At 53.0% G+C, this 12,499-nt stretch overlaps 1 protein-coding gene across 1 annotated transcript in view; it reads left to right on the plus strand.

Moving 5' to 3' along the window:
• The first annotated feature begins 442 nt into the window (after positions 1 to 442).
• CREB3L1 (cAMP responsive element binding protein 3 like 1) overlaps positions 443 to 12,499 on the plus strand; it is a 32,761-nt gene continuing 20,704 nt past the window's right edge. The window contains exon 1 of the mRNA XM_081281236.1: positions 443 to 1,002. Within this exon, the coding sequence (XP_081137362.1) occupies positions 901 to 1,002 (102 nt within the window). The 5' untranslated portion in view covers positions 443 to 900. The remainder of the gene's footprint in view (positions 1,003 to 12,499) is intronic.

Consider the following 12,499-nt stretch of genomic DNA (forward strand, 5'->3'; position numbering starts at 1 on the left):
TGGTAACTGCTCCACCCTGAGACTTCAGGGAAGGCTTCCTGGAGGAGGAGAAGTGAGAGCTAAGAAGCTGAACTCTTCCCCACTGAGGGAAGGTCTCTGGAGGAGCCTGCGAGATGGAGTTGCCTGACTTTGGGTTTGGTTCCGGCTTTAGCAAGAAGGCTGGGAGAATAAAAATAATAGCTCCCTCATCGAGTTACAGGAACACTGCTGGTAAAGCCTCCACAAGATGCTGGTGTTCCAGGAACACCGTTATCTAGGACGCTGTTGCTCTAAGCCCCTTCCTTGAGCGGTCAGAGAACAGAGACTGGCCCAGAAGCCTGGCTCGCAGATGTCTCTTTAAAAGGGGAGGGACGGTTCCTCAAGCCACGCCCTCCTCTCATTAATATTGAGTTATTGTGAATATTGATGTGGGGGCGTGGCGCCTCGGCCAGCTGGGTTTACCAGCCAGGGGTTCCCGGTTTCACTGAGAGGAAAGTGACAGAAGCTGTGCAGAGGGAGACGCAGAGAAAGCGCAGCGGCCGGCAGCCACACGGTCTCGGGGGAGCGCTCAGCTCCCCCACCCCCGGCTCCCACCCGGTCCGGGGGGCTCCTCCAGTCGGCAGCCCCACCCCCGGGCTCCCCATGGAAGGCAGCTTTGCCCCGGGAGGAGCAGGAGGAGGAGTCGGCTAAATGCCCACGGTGCGCCCAGGGCCCCTGAGCCCAGCCCGCTCTGTGCCGCAGCCCTAAGGCCCCCGCGCCCCCGACCCGGGGCCGCGCCGCCTCCGCCCGCCCCTCCCCCGGGGCTTCGCCCGGGACCTGCCCCCCGCCCGCTCGCCCGCGCTCAGGCAGGAGCTCTGTGCTGGGCTCGCCGCCGCCCTGGAGTGAGGGAGCCCCGCCAAGGGGGTCCCGGAGCCGGCCGCGATGGACGCTGTCTTGGAACCCTTCCCGGCCGACAGGCTGTTCCCCGGATCCAGCTTCCTGGACTTGGGGGATCTGAACGAATCGGATTTCCTCAACAATGCGGTAAGCGAAGGGTCTCCTTCCCCCACTGCACAACTCGCGGCCCTCGTCGCGGCGCGCTTGGGCCCCCAGAAAGACCGGACTACACCTCATTTGGGCAGGAGCCGGGGAGGGGGCTGGGTGCAGGGTGCGCCGGAGGAACACGTGCTGAGAGCTCTGAGATTTGGCGAGTAGGTCCCTCGACACCTCCCTTAACCCGGATCCTGGACAGGAGGCTCGAGGCTTGGGCCAGGGTGCGCCGCTCCTGGGGGTTCAGTTCGTGCAAACACTGACCTCCGCCTACTAAGAGCAGGAGATTTCGAGGAGCCGGGGCCACCAGATTCTGCGATATGAGCTTGAGAAACACCAATTCTATCCCCACCCATGTCTCCTAGCTGTCCCCTACCCGCCCCAGGGTTCTGGGACCTGGTCCGGCGCAAAGTGGCGGCGCCCCTTCTTGCGCCCCCTTTAGGGCCTTGGTGGTTCGGCTTCTGTATCTCCGCTGGGGGGCGCAGAGGGGAGCTTCAGAGGCCCAGAGACCCGACGATGCTCTTAGCGGATCGGAGCCAGACCCAGGTTCGGAACCAGGCCCAGAAACTTAGGGGTGATTCCTTACTACCCCGGAGAGTCAGGACCAAGACCTCCCAGAGAGGGATCTGAGGCTCAGGGCAACACAGGATGATTGCTCAGCGGGAGGACTTCTCTCCATCTCTCTCTAGGTCACCGTTCTGTGTCTCTTTCCTCATGTCTCTTCTGAGTTTCTCTCTCTCTCTCTCTCTGAGTCTCTGCCCCTCTCCCCCGCCCCTCCTCCCGTGATTTCATGACCGTTTCTGACTCTGGGCTTGTCTTTCTCCTTTCTTTCTCTTTCCCTCCCTCCCTAAGGAAACGTGGCTCTCTCTTTTCTTTCCTCCCTCCCTCCCTCTCTCAGGCTCAGCCTTAGGCCTAGATGGGGGAGAGGCATGGGCTCAGTAAAGGAGGAAATATCTAGGTTCAGAAGGGCTTGCCCTGATCTCAAGAATCTGGGAGATTTGGGGAGTCTAATGAAGTACCCTCACACACACAGCAGTGAACCACCAGTTGCGCCAAACTCATAAATGCGCTCCTGCATTTATGCACACACACTCACATACACACTCAACCCCTGGTCAAACACATAAGGGCCTCTCTACCTGCTGGCTTCTACCTTCTTTAAGATAAACTTGGCCACACAAGAGTCAAGTCCTTGGAAGACTTGGGCATCTTGCGCTTTCTTCTAAACTATCCCAGGTGAAGAGATTGATGTGGGCATACATTTCTAAGAAACAGGAACCCAAACTGGGGAGACATGGGGTCTGAAGTCTCTCTGGTTTCCCTTATATAGCACATCTGTGTTACCTGCTCTCTTAGGAAGGCCCCTCGTCCCAGTCAGACAAACAGGCTAAGAGGACAAAGACAGCTTACACTGGGCAGAGAGGACTGGAATCTAGTCCTGGCTCTGCTTCCTCTGTGAGCTTGAGCCATGTCTCCCACTTGCCCCCATCCAGGCCTCAGTTTCTTTGTCTGTAAAATGGGGAAAGGTTGGGTCAGGTCTTTCTAAGGATGGTTCTTATACAGCTCCTAGGAATCAAGCAGTGGATTTCTGCAGCTCCACACACCCCCTGGGTACTGACAAGAAATTTGGTGAGAGAGAAGAGGGCTTGCTGGAACTCAGCCCATCTGATCCAGGGGTGCCCTTGAGCCCCCCGCGAGCTTCCCTCAGCCCTTGGCAGCTCTGGTGAGGTTTTTGAGTGGACTGTGCTCCACCCGCAGCTCCTCAGCTCAGCATCCCCAGCTGCTCCTTTGGCCCAGCCCAGGAAAGGAGCTCTGATTGGATCAGACAGTGGTAACCAGCACAGGGACACTGGGGAGGGAAAGTCCTGCTGGGCACACTCCTGCCCTGATGCCTGGGAAAGGCCAGGTGAGATGGGAGAGAGGAAAAGGTATCTAAGGGCACGGAGAAAGATCTCCCCGGCTAGGAATCGGGAGATTTGTGCCTGGCTATGCTTCTGCCGCTAGTCAGCTGGGCGGTTCAGACAAGTGGTTTTCCTTTTGGGCCTTGGTTCCCTCATCCAAAAAATGAGGGTATCAGAACCTTCCCCATGACATTATTTATTGGTGCATGATAATTTTACATAATAATGGGGCTCATTATGCCATATTCATACAAGCACATAATTTGCTCAACTCATGGCATTATTGTAAAGATTCAGTGAAAAAAATCAATGTAGCCTAAATAAAGCCTGGCATATAAGAGTCCACAGCCGAATTGTTCCAGAGACTGGATGGGGTGGTAGTGGGAGCTACTCAGCCAGGGGTGCCTTCTCTGGGGCTTCCATTTCCATGCTAGGGTCCCTTCCGGCAGGGATCCCATAGCAACACTGTCCCAACTCTCTCTTCATTGTGCAAGAGGACAGGAAGATGTTTCCAGGGGTGAGGACTAAAAAAAAAAAAAAAAAAAAAAAAAAAAAAAAACAGTATATGTACAAAAGATGAAAAAAAGTGTTTTCAATCTCCCTAAAAATCCAGATCTAGGCCTTTAAGTCATGTGGAAAACCTAGAGCTCTGTTGCTCTGAAAATAAGAAGCCAAGTGTATGCTCACCTTGACAGTCTGTGACAAACGCCAGCACACGCAGGAGCCTGAGGACACACGGTCAAGGCCTGCGGGTTGCAGGTGGCTAAGGTGCTTTTTCTTCTGTGAGACTTCGTGTGGCTACAGTCCTGTTCTCGATTCTCAGAGACCGCCCTCCCAAGTGCTCCCTTCCTGCCAGATATGGGGGCTTCTCCTCCCTGCCCAGTTTCTGATGTACTCCCCCTTCCACTGTACCCTGAGATCAACCCTTAGCCCCTGGGTATGCATTAAAAAAAAGGTCTGGATTGAGAGTTGGAGCAGAGGACCAGAGGGAGAGCAGGCCGTGGCACCAGGAGGCGGAGACACTAAGTCTGTGCGTGTCTTACCCTCATCTTGCTAAGGGGAAGGAATGGCTGTTTCTCCAGAGGGAGCTGGCTCTGGATCCCAGAGAGCACCAGCTGGGAGGGGGTGGGAGGTCGAGGAGGAAGAGGAGGAGGAAGAGTTCTGTTGTCTCAGAGGGGAGCAGCAGGAAGCTGCAGGGATGTTTGCCCAGTACACTCATTCACCTCGAGCAGCTGGGGAGGCCAGGTGTGGGAATGGCGGGGACCCAGGGACCAACCCCAGGGGAAGGCAGCTGGGGGAGCTGCGGCTGATTGCTGCTCCCCAGATCCCCAGCCTGGCTTCTCCTGAGATAACTGGGGAAAGCAGAGAACCACCCCCATCCCCAGCCTTTGGAGGATTTAGGGAGATTAGAGAAGTATGTGTGTTTGGATGCGCCTGTGTGGGTGGGCCTTTTACAGTCCTCAAAAGGGGCGGGTGTGTGTGTGTCTTTAAATTCTCACAACAGGAAAGAGGACAGAGGGCCAGGGCACAGAGCAGAGTAGAATCCACTAGAAAAGAATGGATGAAGAAAAGCTAATAGAGGAGCCCAAGTCTTAGGGCTTCTATTCAAAAAGCGAGACTTCCTCAGACAGGCTCTCACCCAGACCTTGAGTTTCAGGTAGGGTTTCTTCTGTTTTGTTTTTGCCTCCACTGTTGAGGGACCAAGCTCCTCAAAGGCAGCCTTGCTCTCTGTCCCCAGGACCTAGCACAGTGCTTGTACTTGCACGGGGTAGGCCACAACCAGCTGCTGATAGCTGGATGGCTGGATGAATGAATGAATGAGGTCCAGGCCAGACTCCACATTTTTCAGGGATAAGAGAAAGGAGTGCTTAAGCCTATCTGCTCCCAGTCATCAGTGTCCAGCAGCTCCCACTGTCTCTGAGATTCAGGAAGTGCTCTTCATAGTTTCCAAAGAGTTGTCATTGCTACACAGGCTCTTGCAGCCCCTGCTTAAGGACAAACTAGAACTCGCTGCCCCGTAGAGGATTTGAAGTTGTGGCTCAGACCTTATCTTTGAATATGGCTCTGGGGAGTCTGTCTTCCTCAGTCTGGTCTTCTTTGACTTGCTCTAGGATTCTCAGATCAATGGTCACCCAGTTTAAAACTAAGCCTGGTTCAGCCCTGCCCCAGGGCCTTTGCATATGTGGTTCCTGCCATCTGAAATGTTTTACCCCCGTCTACTCCATCGCAGCCTCCCAATCTCAACTCAAATATCACCTCTTTTACAGATACCTCCCCCAACCACCTAAAGTGGGACCCCCCCAGTTATTTTCTGTCAATTCTTTGATTTATTCATAGTTCTGATCCAAGTGTTTTCATTGACTTATTATCCTTTTCCTCCATGAGAAAGCAACCTTCAAACTTGTCAGTTTCACACATTGCCCAAAACCTAGCACACTATCCTGATGCCGGATATAGTAAAACTCACCATAATGCAATAAGTCAAGTCTACAGTTTCCAAATCATGTAAAATATGGAGTTGTGTTCCTATAGGATTAAAAGCAGTGTGTTTCAGCTGCTCTGCACTGTCACTGAAAACACAAAAGTAAACACTGTAGCTTCCTGTGCACCACGGGCCACTCAGAGAGCCAGCCCCTCGGAGCAGGAGGAGGCCTGCTCTCCCAGGACCACAAAATAAGAGATTTTCCCACTTTTTTTTTTTTTTTTTTTTTTGAGATGGGTCTGGGCACAGAGCAGGGACCAAGTTTCAGACACATTGTAGAGGAGAGGACACTTCTCTTTATAAGGAATTACTGTATTTGTAGAGAAAATTACTCTAGGCTGGGTCAGCCCCTGTAGTGGAAGTAAAAACTGATAAAACTACAGCAGAGGAGGCCTGAGGGTTTAAGAAGTGCCCTGCAGTTCCAGAAGGGGCTGAGGGTCCTCAGGGTCTTGGCCTGGCCAACCCTGAGTGGTGGGGATGCTGGTCCCCACAGGATGCTGGCTGCTCCCCAATCTGTGTGAGCCCACCCCACCGCACCTCCACCTTCCTGGACCAGCCAGGATCCCTCGGTCATTCACTAAAACTCATGGCCATTCCTTCAACAACTGGACACCAAAAGGACATTTTTGCAGGTGCCAGGGGTACATGGATGAAGAAGACACACCTGTCCCTCCAGACACTCACACCTGAATGAGAAAGACTGAGGGGGAAACAAAGACTATGGTCACCATGGGGGGTGCCATGATTGATCAGACCCTGCTGGGGAGCCTGAGCCAAGAGAGAGGTCATGGGAAGACCCTCCCCAGTTACTCCTATCCTTGATGGCAAAGGAGTTATTGGTCTTTTTTATTGTCGTCGTTCCCAGGGATTGAACTCAGGGGCACTCCACCACTGAGCCGCATCCAGCCCTATTTTGTACTTTATTTAGAGACAAGGTCTCACTGAGTTTTTTAGCGCCTCACTTTTGCTGAGGCAGGCTTTGAACTCGCGATCCTCCTGCCTCAGCCTCCCAGGCCTCTGGGAGTTGTGCATCACTGGCGTAAGGAAGTCATTGGAAGACATTTTAGCAGGAAGAATGGGGTTTGTGTCCTTTTCATGGAGGGTATATAGGCGTTACTGTCCCTTATGCAGATGAGAACACTGAGAGTTGGGACACATGTTAACTCTAAGGGCAGGAGTCTTGTGGAGGGAGCAAAGGAAGAGAGAGAGAAGCTAGCTCTCCCCACTCTTTTTCTAGTGTGAGCTTTGCCATCTACGGCAAGGAAAACTTGGGATCCTGCATGTCAGAGAGTCCCAGCCTTCAGCCTCACCCACTCTGATTCTTAGGGCACGGTAGATGCCTAGAGTTTAGGGACACAGCCAGATTCCTGGACAGCCCCCCCATCCCATCCCCCTCCCTCTTCACCTATCTACCTCAGGTGCTGCTCCCCAGTCCTTCTGGGAGTTTACACATTTGCCCTCCACGGCTCCCAAGATTCCCCAAGAAGGTCTTTAAGGGGCACCTCGGTGGCAAGCCCTCCCTCCATGAAGCATGCCTCTTGCAAGTGCTGGTACCCAGGCCCTCCCAGAGCATCTCTCTCTGGGACCTGGCTTGCCCTTGAACCTCCCCCAAGAAACCAGCTCCAGATGCTGGAGAACAGGCTGTTCTTCTGGAAGTCTCAGCGCTCCGGGGGGCAGGATAGAGGAGGAAGATTTGGGTGGAGTTTAGTTAAGACCATGAGCATTGCTCTGGCTGGAACTCTATGTCACCCCCTTGAACAGGCCAGGGGAAGCCAAAATAAGTGGCAGGACCCGGACCAGGATTGGGGAAAGTGCGGAAGTGGGAATATCTAGTTCAAGAGAAGCTGGAAGAGGCAGGATATGGTCCAGAATTCTGACCCTCGAAGGAAAAATGTCAAAGGCATCGATTTCCTTGGAAAGTCAAAGATCCTGATCCCCATAACCTGGACGCACCACGTCATAATGAGGTCAACTTGACTGCTAAGAGCGTGAGTGAGCTCCCTGCTGCCAGCCCAGGGCGCCGCCTTCCCCAACTCTCCAGGGACAGCTGAGCCCTCACTGCTGCCTCCTGGGCCCTTGGCTCTTGGTCCAGAAACCATGTCACCCATCAGAGAGAGGCTGACACATCTGAGCTGGGATGTGTGGACCCACATAACAGCTGGACAGCAGCAGCCACTCCCTCCCTACCCCATCCAAAAGAAAAACAAAAAATGAAAGCAGAAAAGGAGTGAGCAGGCCCTTCAGGCCCTCATGGAGAGCCAGGACGCAGCTCCGGGGCAGTGGCTGGGGGGCTCGCCCTGCAGGCAGGCGGGACTGAGCCCAGCCCGCAGGTCCTGCTCTCTCTGCAACACCTCACCCCTCATGGCCTGGGTTCCCCAACTCACCATGGGGGCTTGAATGGATCCCTTCCCCTCTCCAGGGCTTGGCTTCCCCATTGCTGAACGCTTCAAGGAACCCTTGAACATACGGAGTGTCCGTCATTACCTGTGCTATTCCCTTGCTGTGGTGCTAGTGGCTGAGAGCTGGAAATGCTGAGTGGGTAGAAGGAGGAGGGGTGAGGAAAGGTGGATTGAAGAGGGATGGATGGACGCATGGGCAGCTAGAAGGATGGGTGGAAGGAAGGGTGGAATGAGTGGGGATGGTAAGGGCTGGTAGGCGGGTGGGTGAACAGTGAAACAGAGAAAGGACACTTCCACGCTTTCAGTTCTGATGGTCCTTTTTTATTTTTTTAAAATAGTTTTAGTGGTAGATGGACACAATACTTTCCTTTATTTTATTTATTTATTTTTATGTGGTGCTGAGGATCTAAACCAGTGCCTCGTGTGTGCTAGGCAACCACTGAGCCACAACCCCAGCCCTGATGGTCCTTTTTTTAAAGATATATTTTATTCATTCATTCCCTCATTCATTCAAATGATGAATCTTAACCTAAATCCCACCACTACCTTGCACTTGATCCTGATGGCCTTCCCTATTATGAAATATATTGTGTGCTAAAAAAATACATATCATGCATATGTCTGATCTATAAGCTCTGATAAAAGGGGTACCTGTGAACTTATTGCCCAGCTTAAGAAATAGAACCAACTCTGAATATCTTGGTCTTTCAAAGCCACTTGAATTTGGGCAAGAAGTGAGTGGTACACCCTGAGTCTATCCATTCTGGGCAGATTTAGAACAAGACAGTCCTGAGACTGGCTGCCTACTTCCAGGCCCAACCTGAGCAGACTGGCAGGTGTGAGGTCAAAGGGCAAATAGCTGGATAAGCAGTGACTCGAATGTACTGAGGTGGGGTGGGGTAAGGTGGTCAGTTCTGGTACTGCAGGGCCCCAGGAAGGAATCCTTGCTGTCACCACCTGTCATCTGTGTGAGCTTAGCAGGTGCTTTTCCCCCTTCAAACTTAATCTTCATACCTAAAGTTGGGAAGACGGTAAAACAGAGTTCTTACAAGGAGTCTATTAGAAATCCCCATGAGGGCTGGGGATGTGGCTCAAGCGGTAGCGCGCTCGCTTGGCATGCATGCGGCCCGGGTTGGATCCTCAGCACCACATACAAACAAAGATGTTGTGCCCGCCGAAAACTAAAAAATAAAGATTAAAAAATTCTCTCTCTCTCTCTCTCTCTCTCTCTCTCTCTCTCTCTCTCTCTCTCTCTTTAAAAAAAAAAAAAAGAAAGAAAGAAATCCCCATGAGGGCCAGGTGCGATGGCACATGCCTGTAATCTCAGCAGCTTGGGAGGCAGAGGCAGGAGGATTGTGAGTTCAAAGCCAGCCTCAACAAAAGCAAGGTGCTAAGCAACTCAGTGAGACCCTATCTGTAAATAAAATATACAAAAGGGCTGGGGATGTGATTCAGTGGTTGAGTGCCCCTGAGTTCAATCCCTGGTACCAAAAAATAAAAAAAGAAAGAAATCCTCATGAGAGTTTTTAGCACAGTGCCTCGTGCACAGTAAGCCCTCTGTGGATAATAGCTGCTGCTGCTGCTGCTGCTGCTATTTTTATTCTAATTATCACTGTCACTACCTGAAAGGAAGGTCTTCAGCACTGGACAGCCCTAGAGAATGTCCCGTCTTCTCCAGCCCTACACTGAGCCCTATCACAGGGATCTTATTTTCCTCTTGGTCTGACCTCTGCAGATGACCTTTTTTTAAAGCCCAAAACCCTTGGGGTCCCTTCTCGGTGCTCTGTGTTCCTGGGCATCAGGAGAGGAATGTCCAGGGAAGAGCAAAATGGGGGCCCTGGGCATGGACCCCATGCATGAACTTGAGGAGCCCATATTTTGTACCTGGCCTTTTACTGGGTGCTGCACTAAGTGCTGAGAGGGGGTGGCAGGACCATTTCTTCAGCACCAGGGTTGCAATCGCTCCATAATGACTGTGGGCTTCAGCTTCCTCATCCATGGAGTGAGGCACTCACATTACGGACTTCATCTTGTGAAGCTGAAGTGAGATCCTGCATGTGAGGAGCTAGAACAGTACCTAGCACCTAGGTATTAGCTATTATTATTTTCATTATCATTACTAGTAGGCATGGTATATGCTAGGCCCTGTGTGAGGCCCTGCAGAGAGTTCAAGGATAGAATCTGTCCTCCATCCTACCCTCAAGAAAGTTAAAGTTAGGGGCTGGGGATGTGGCTCAAGCGGTAGCGCGCTCGCCTGGCATGCGTGCGGCTCGGGTTCGATCCTCAGCACCACATACAAACAAAGATGTTGTGTCCGCCGAAAACTAAAAATAAATATATTTTTTAAAAAAGTTAAACTGGACATGGTGGCACATGCCTATAATCCTAGTGGTTCAGGAGACTGATGAAGGAAGATGGCAAGTTCAAAGCCAGCCTGGGCTACTTAGTGAGACCTTGTCTCAAAATAAAAACTCAAAAGGGCTGGAGAAGTAGCTCAGTGGTAAAGCACTTGCTTAACATGTGTGAAGCCCTAGGTTCAACTCCAAGTACAGGAGGCTGGGGAGTGGGGGGTGGGGGGTGGTGTTTAAAGTGTGGAAGGATAAATGGGTCGCCTTGTGCATAGAACTCAGGACATAACATCAACAAGTAACAGCAGTCTGCAAATGCTATGGTATTAATAAAAGGAAGAGGGCTCTTTAAGCTGTACAATCAGGACAGGCTTCCTAGAGGAAGCGGTGTGATCTGGACCCTAAAGGATGGGAGGAGTTGGGACCAGGAGATGGGGGACAAAGCATTCCCAGCGCTGGGATGCCCAAGGCAAAGTCCGTATAGCAGAGAGGATCCCAGCAGGGTTAAGGAGCTGGGAGTGGTCAGTCCAACTGGGCTGGAGGGAGGAGAAGGTGAGTTAGGAGAAGGTGGCAAGTCAGGATCAGGCTGTGACAGGCCTTGAATGCCATGCAGGGGAGCTGGGAGGTTTTTCAGGGATAAGAGGGAGCCAGTGATAGTTCTGGAATGGTTAAGGTGGTGGTGGACCCTAGCTCCTCTGGCAGGTCTAGAGTCCCTTAGGGGAATGTCAGCTGTCCGCCTCTCTAGATAACCAGGGGCTCTCCCCAGGGGAGACGGCACTGTGGGCTTTCCCAAAGCCCTGGGCCACCTGAGGCAGCAGCCGGCCCGGGCCCCTTCTTTCCTCCACTCCCACCCCATGCCCTGATGTGACTCTCACACTGGGCCAGGAGCACCCATTCCCTGTGGCTCTTCCTAGCTCTCAGAGCCAGGCTGGCCTGGGGAGGCCCAAGGCAACCCCGCCCTTGCAAAAGGATGGGCTGTCCCTCTTTGGGGCTGGGATCTCTAGCCTGAACCACGTCCTGCCCCCCGCCCAATCCTAGGATTCTAATAGGGTTCCCCAAGCCCCTCTAATAGCTCAGGACCCTCCACGATCAGACAAAGAATGTTCCGTTAACCCCAGGGCCTAAAAGGACCTGAGCCATCTGGGGCCCAGCCCAGCCTGGCACCCTACCTCCTTGGCCCTACTAGCCCTCAGCTGGGATAAGGTGCCCAGAGCCCCTCTCAATCCTCTCAGGGAGGAGGCCCAGCCCTGCCCTCTGCCGCCCCAAAGCCTTCACCCCTTTCTCTCCAGGGCTGCAAATCAGTTCCACATTTGGGATCTGGCCTGCTCTATCAGAATCTCCCTCCACCCCACACAGTCATCCGGGGTCTGCAGAAGGGGAAGGGCTCCTGCCTCCGACAACCCCTTCAGAGGACTGAGAGGGAGGTGGGCTGTGGCCAGGAGCCAGAGGCAGGGTGGACACCAAGCCCCCTCCCATGGGCAGGGGAGATGAGTGGAGAAGGGCGGGAGGAGGAGCTGAGGCAGAATCTGAGCAAAGCAGATGAGGGACGGGGCTGGGGGTGGTGAGGGAACTCGGAGGTAGTTCCCAGCTCAGCACATTCCTGAGACATCTGGACGTGCTGGAAGGGCCCCAGCTGGCCCACAGGCCTGTGGCTCAAGCTTCTACAGTCTGTGATGTCAGGACCCAGCACTCCCTGCTCCTCTGAGTCCCCCTGGCCTGGGGTCCACCTTGGGGCCCCGTACCAAGGTGGTCTCCCCAGAACCCTCACTCTCAGTGAGCAAGGCAGAGTCCCTAGGACCACAGGGGTGGGCCTGGGAAGTGTGACAGGAGGCCAACACAGAAGATGGGGGATTTGCCCAGCTGACTGACTCAAATTCTTCTCTGGGCTGACGCCAGCCCCTCCCTTCTCCTTGGAAAGGAGATAGAGACAAATGAACGCTCTGGAAAGAGCTGCTGACCGTGAGCTGTGTGATCCTGGACAAGTCCGCTCCCGTCCCTGGCCTTCAGTTTTCCTCATCTATAATAATAATAATAGTTACGATGAATGAGAGCCTTTACGTGCCCTGCCTGGTTTAAAGCATTTTACAAATGTTCTCTCAATTTATCCTCATAGTAACGTGGTAGAATAAATGAAAGTACCTCTATTTCATAGCCTAGACTAAGGCTCAGAGAGGTTAAATAGCCTCCCAAGGCTACACAGCATGTTAGCAGAGCCAGGTGAGAACCCAGGTCTGCCGCCTTTGCCATTGGACTATATTGCTCCTGACAATAAGACGAGGAGGATCTCATGGTGCTCTAAAATTATAACGATTTCTTTTGGCCATCGTGGGGCTCTTCAAGAAGGACAAGGCAGGCATTAGT

Source organism: Spermophilus citellus (genome assembly GCF_964194105.1).
Source record: "Spermophilus citellus genome assembly, chromosome: 2".
Taxonomy (NCBI): domain Eukaryota; kingdom Metazoa; phylum Chordata; class Mammalia; order Rodentia; family Sciuridae; genus Spermophilus; species Spermophilus citellus.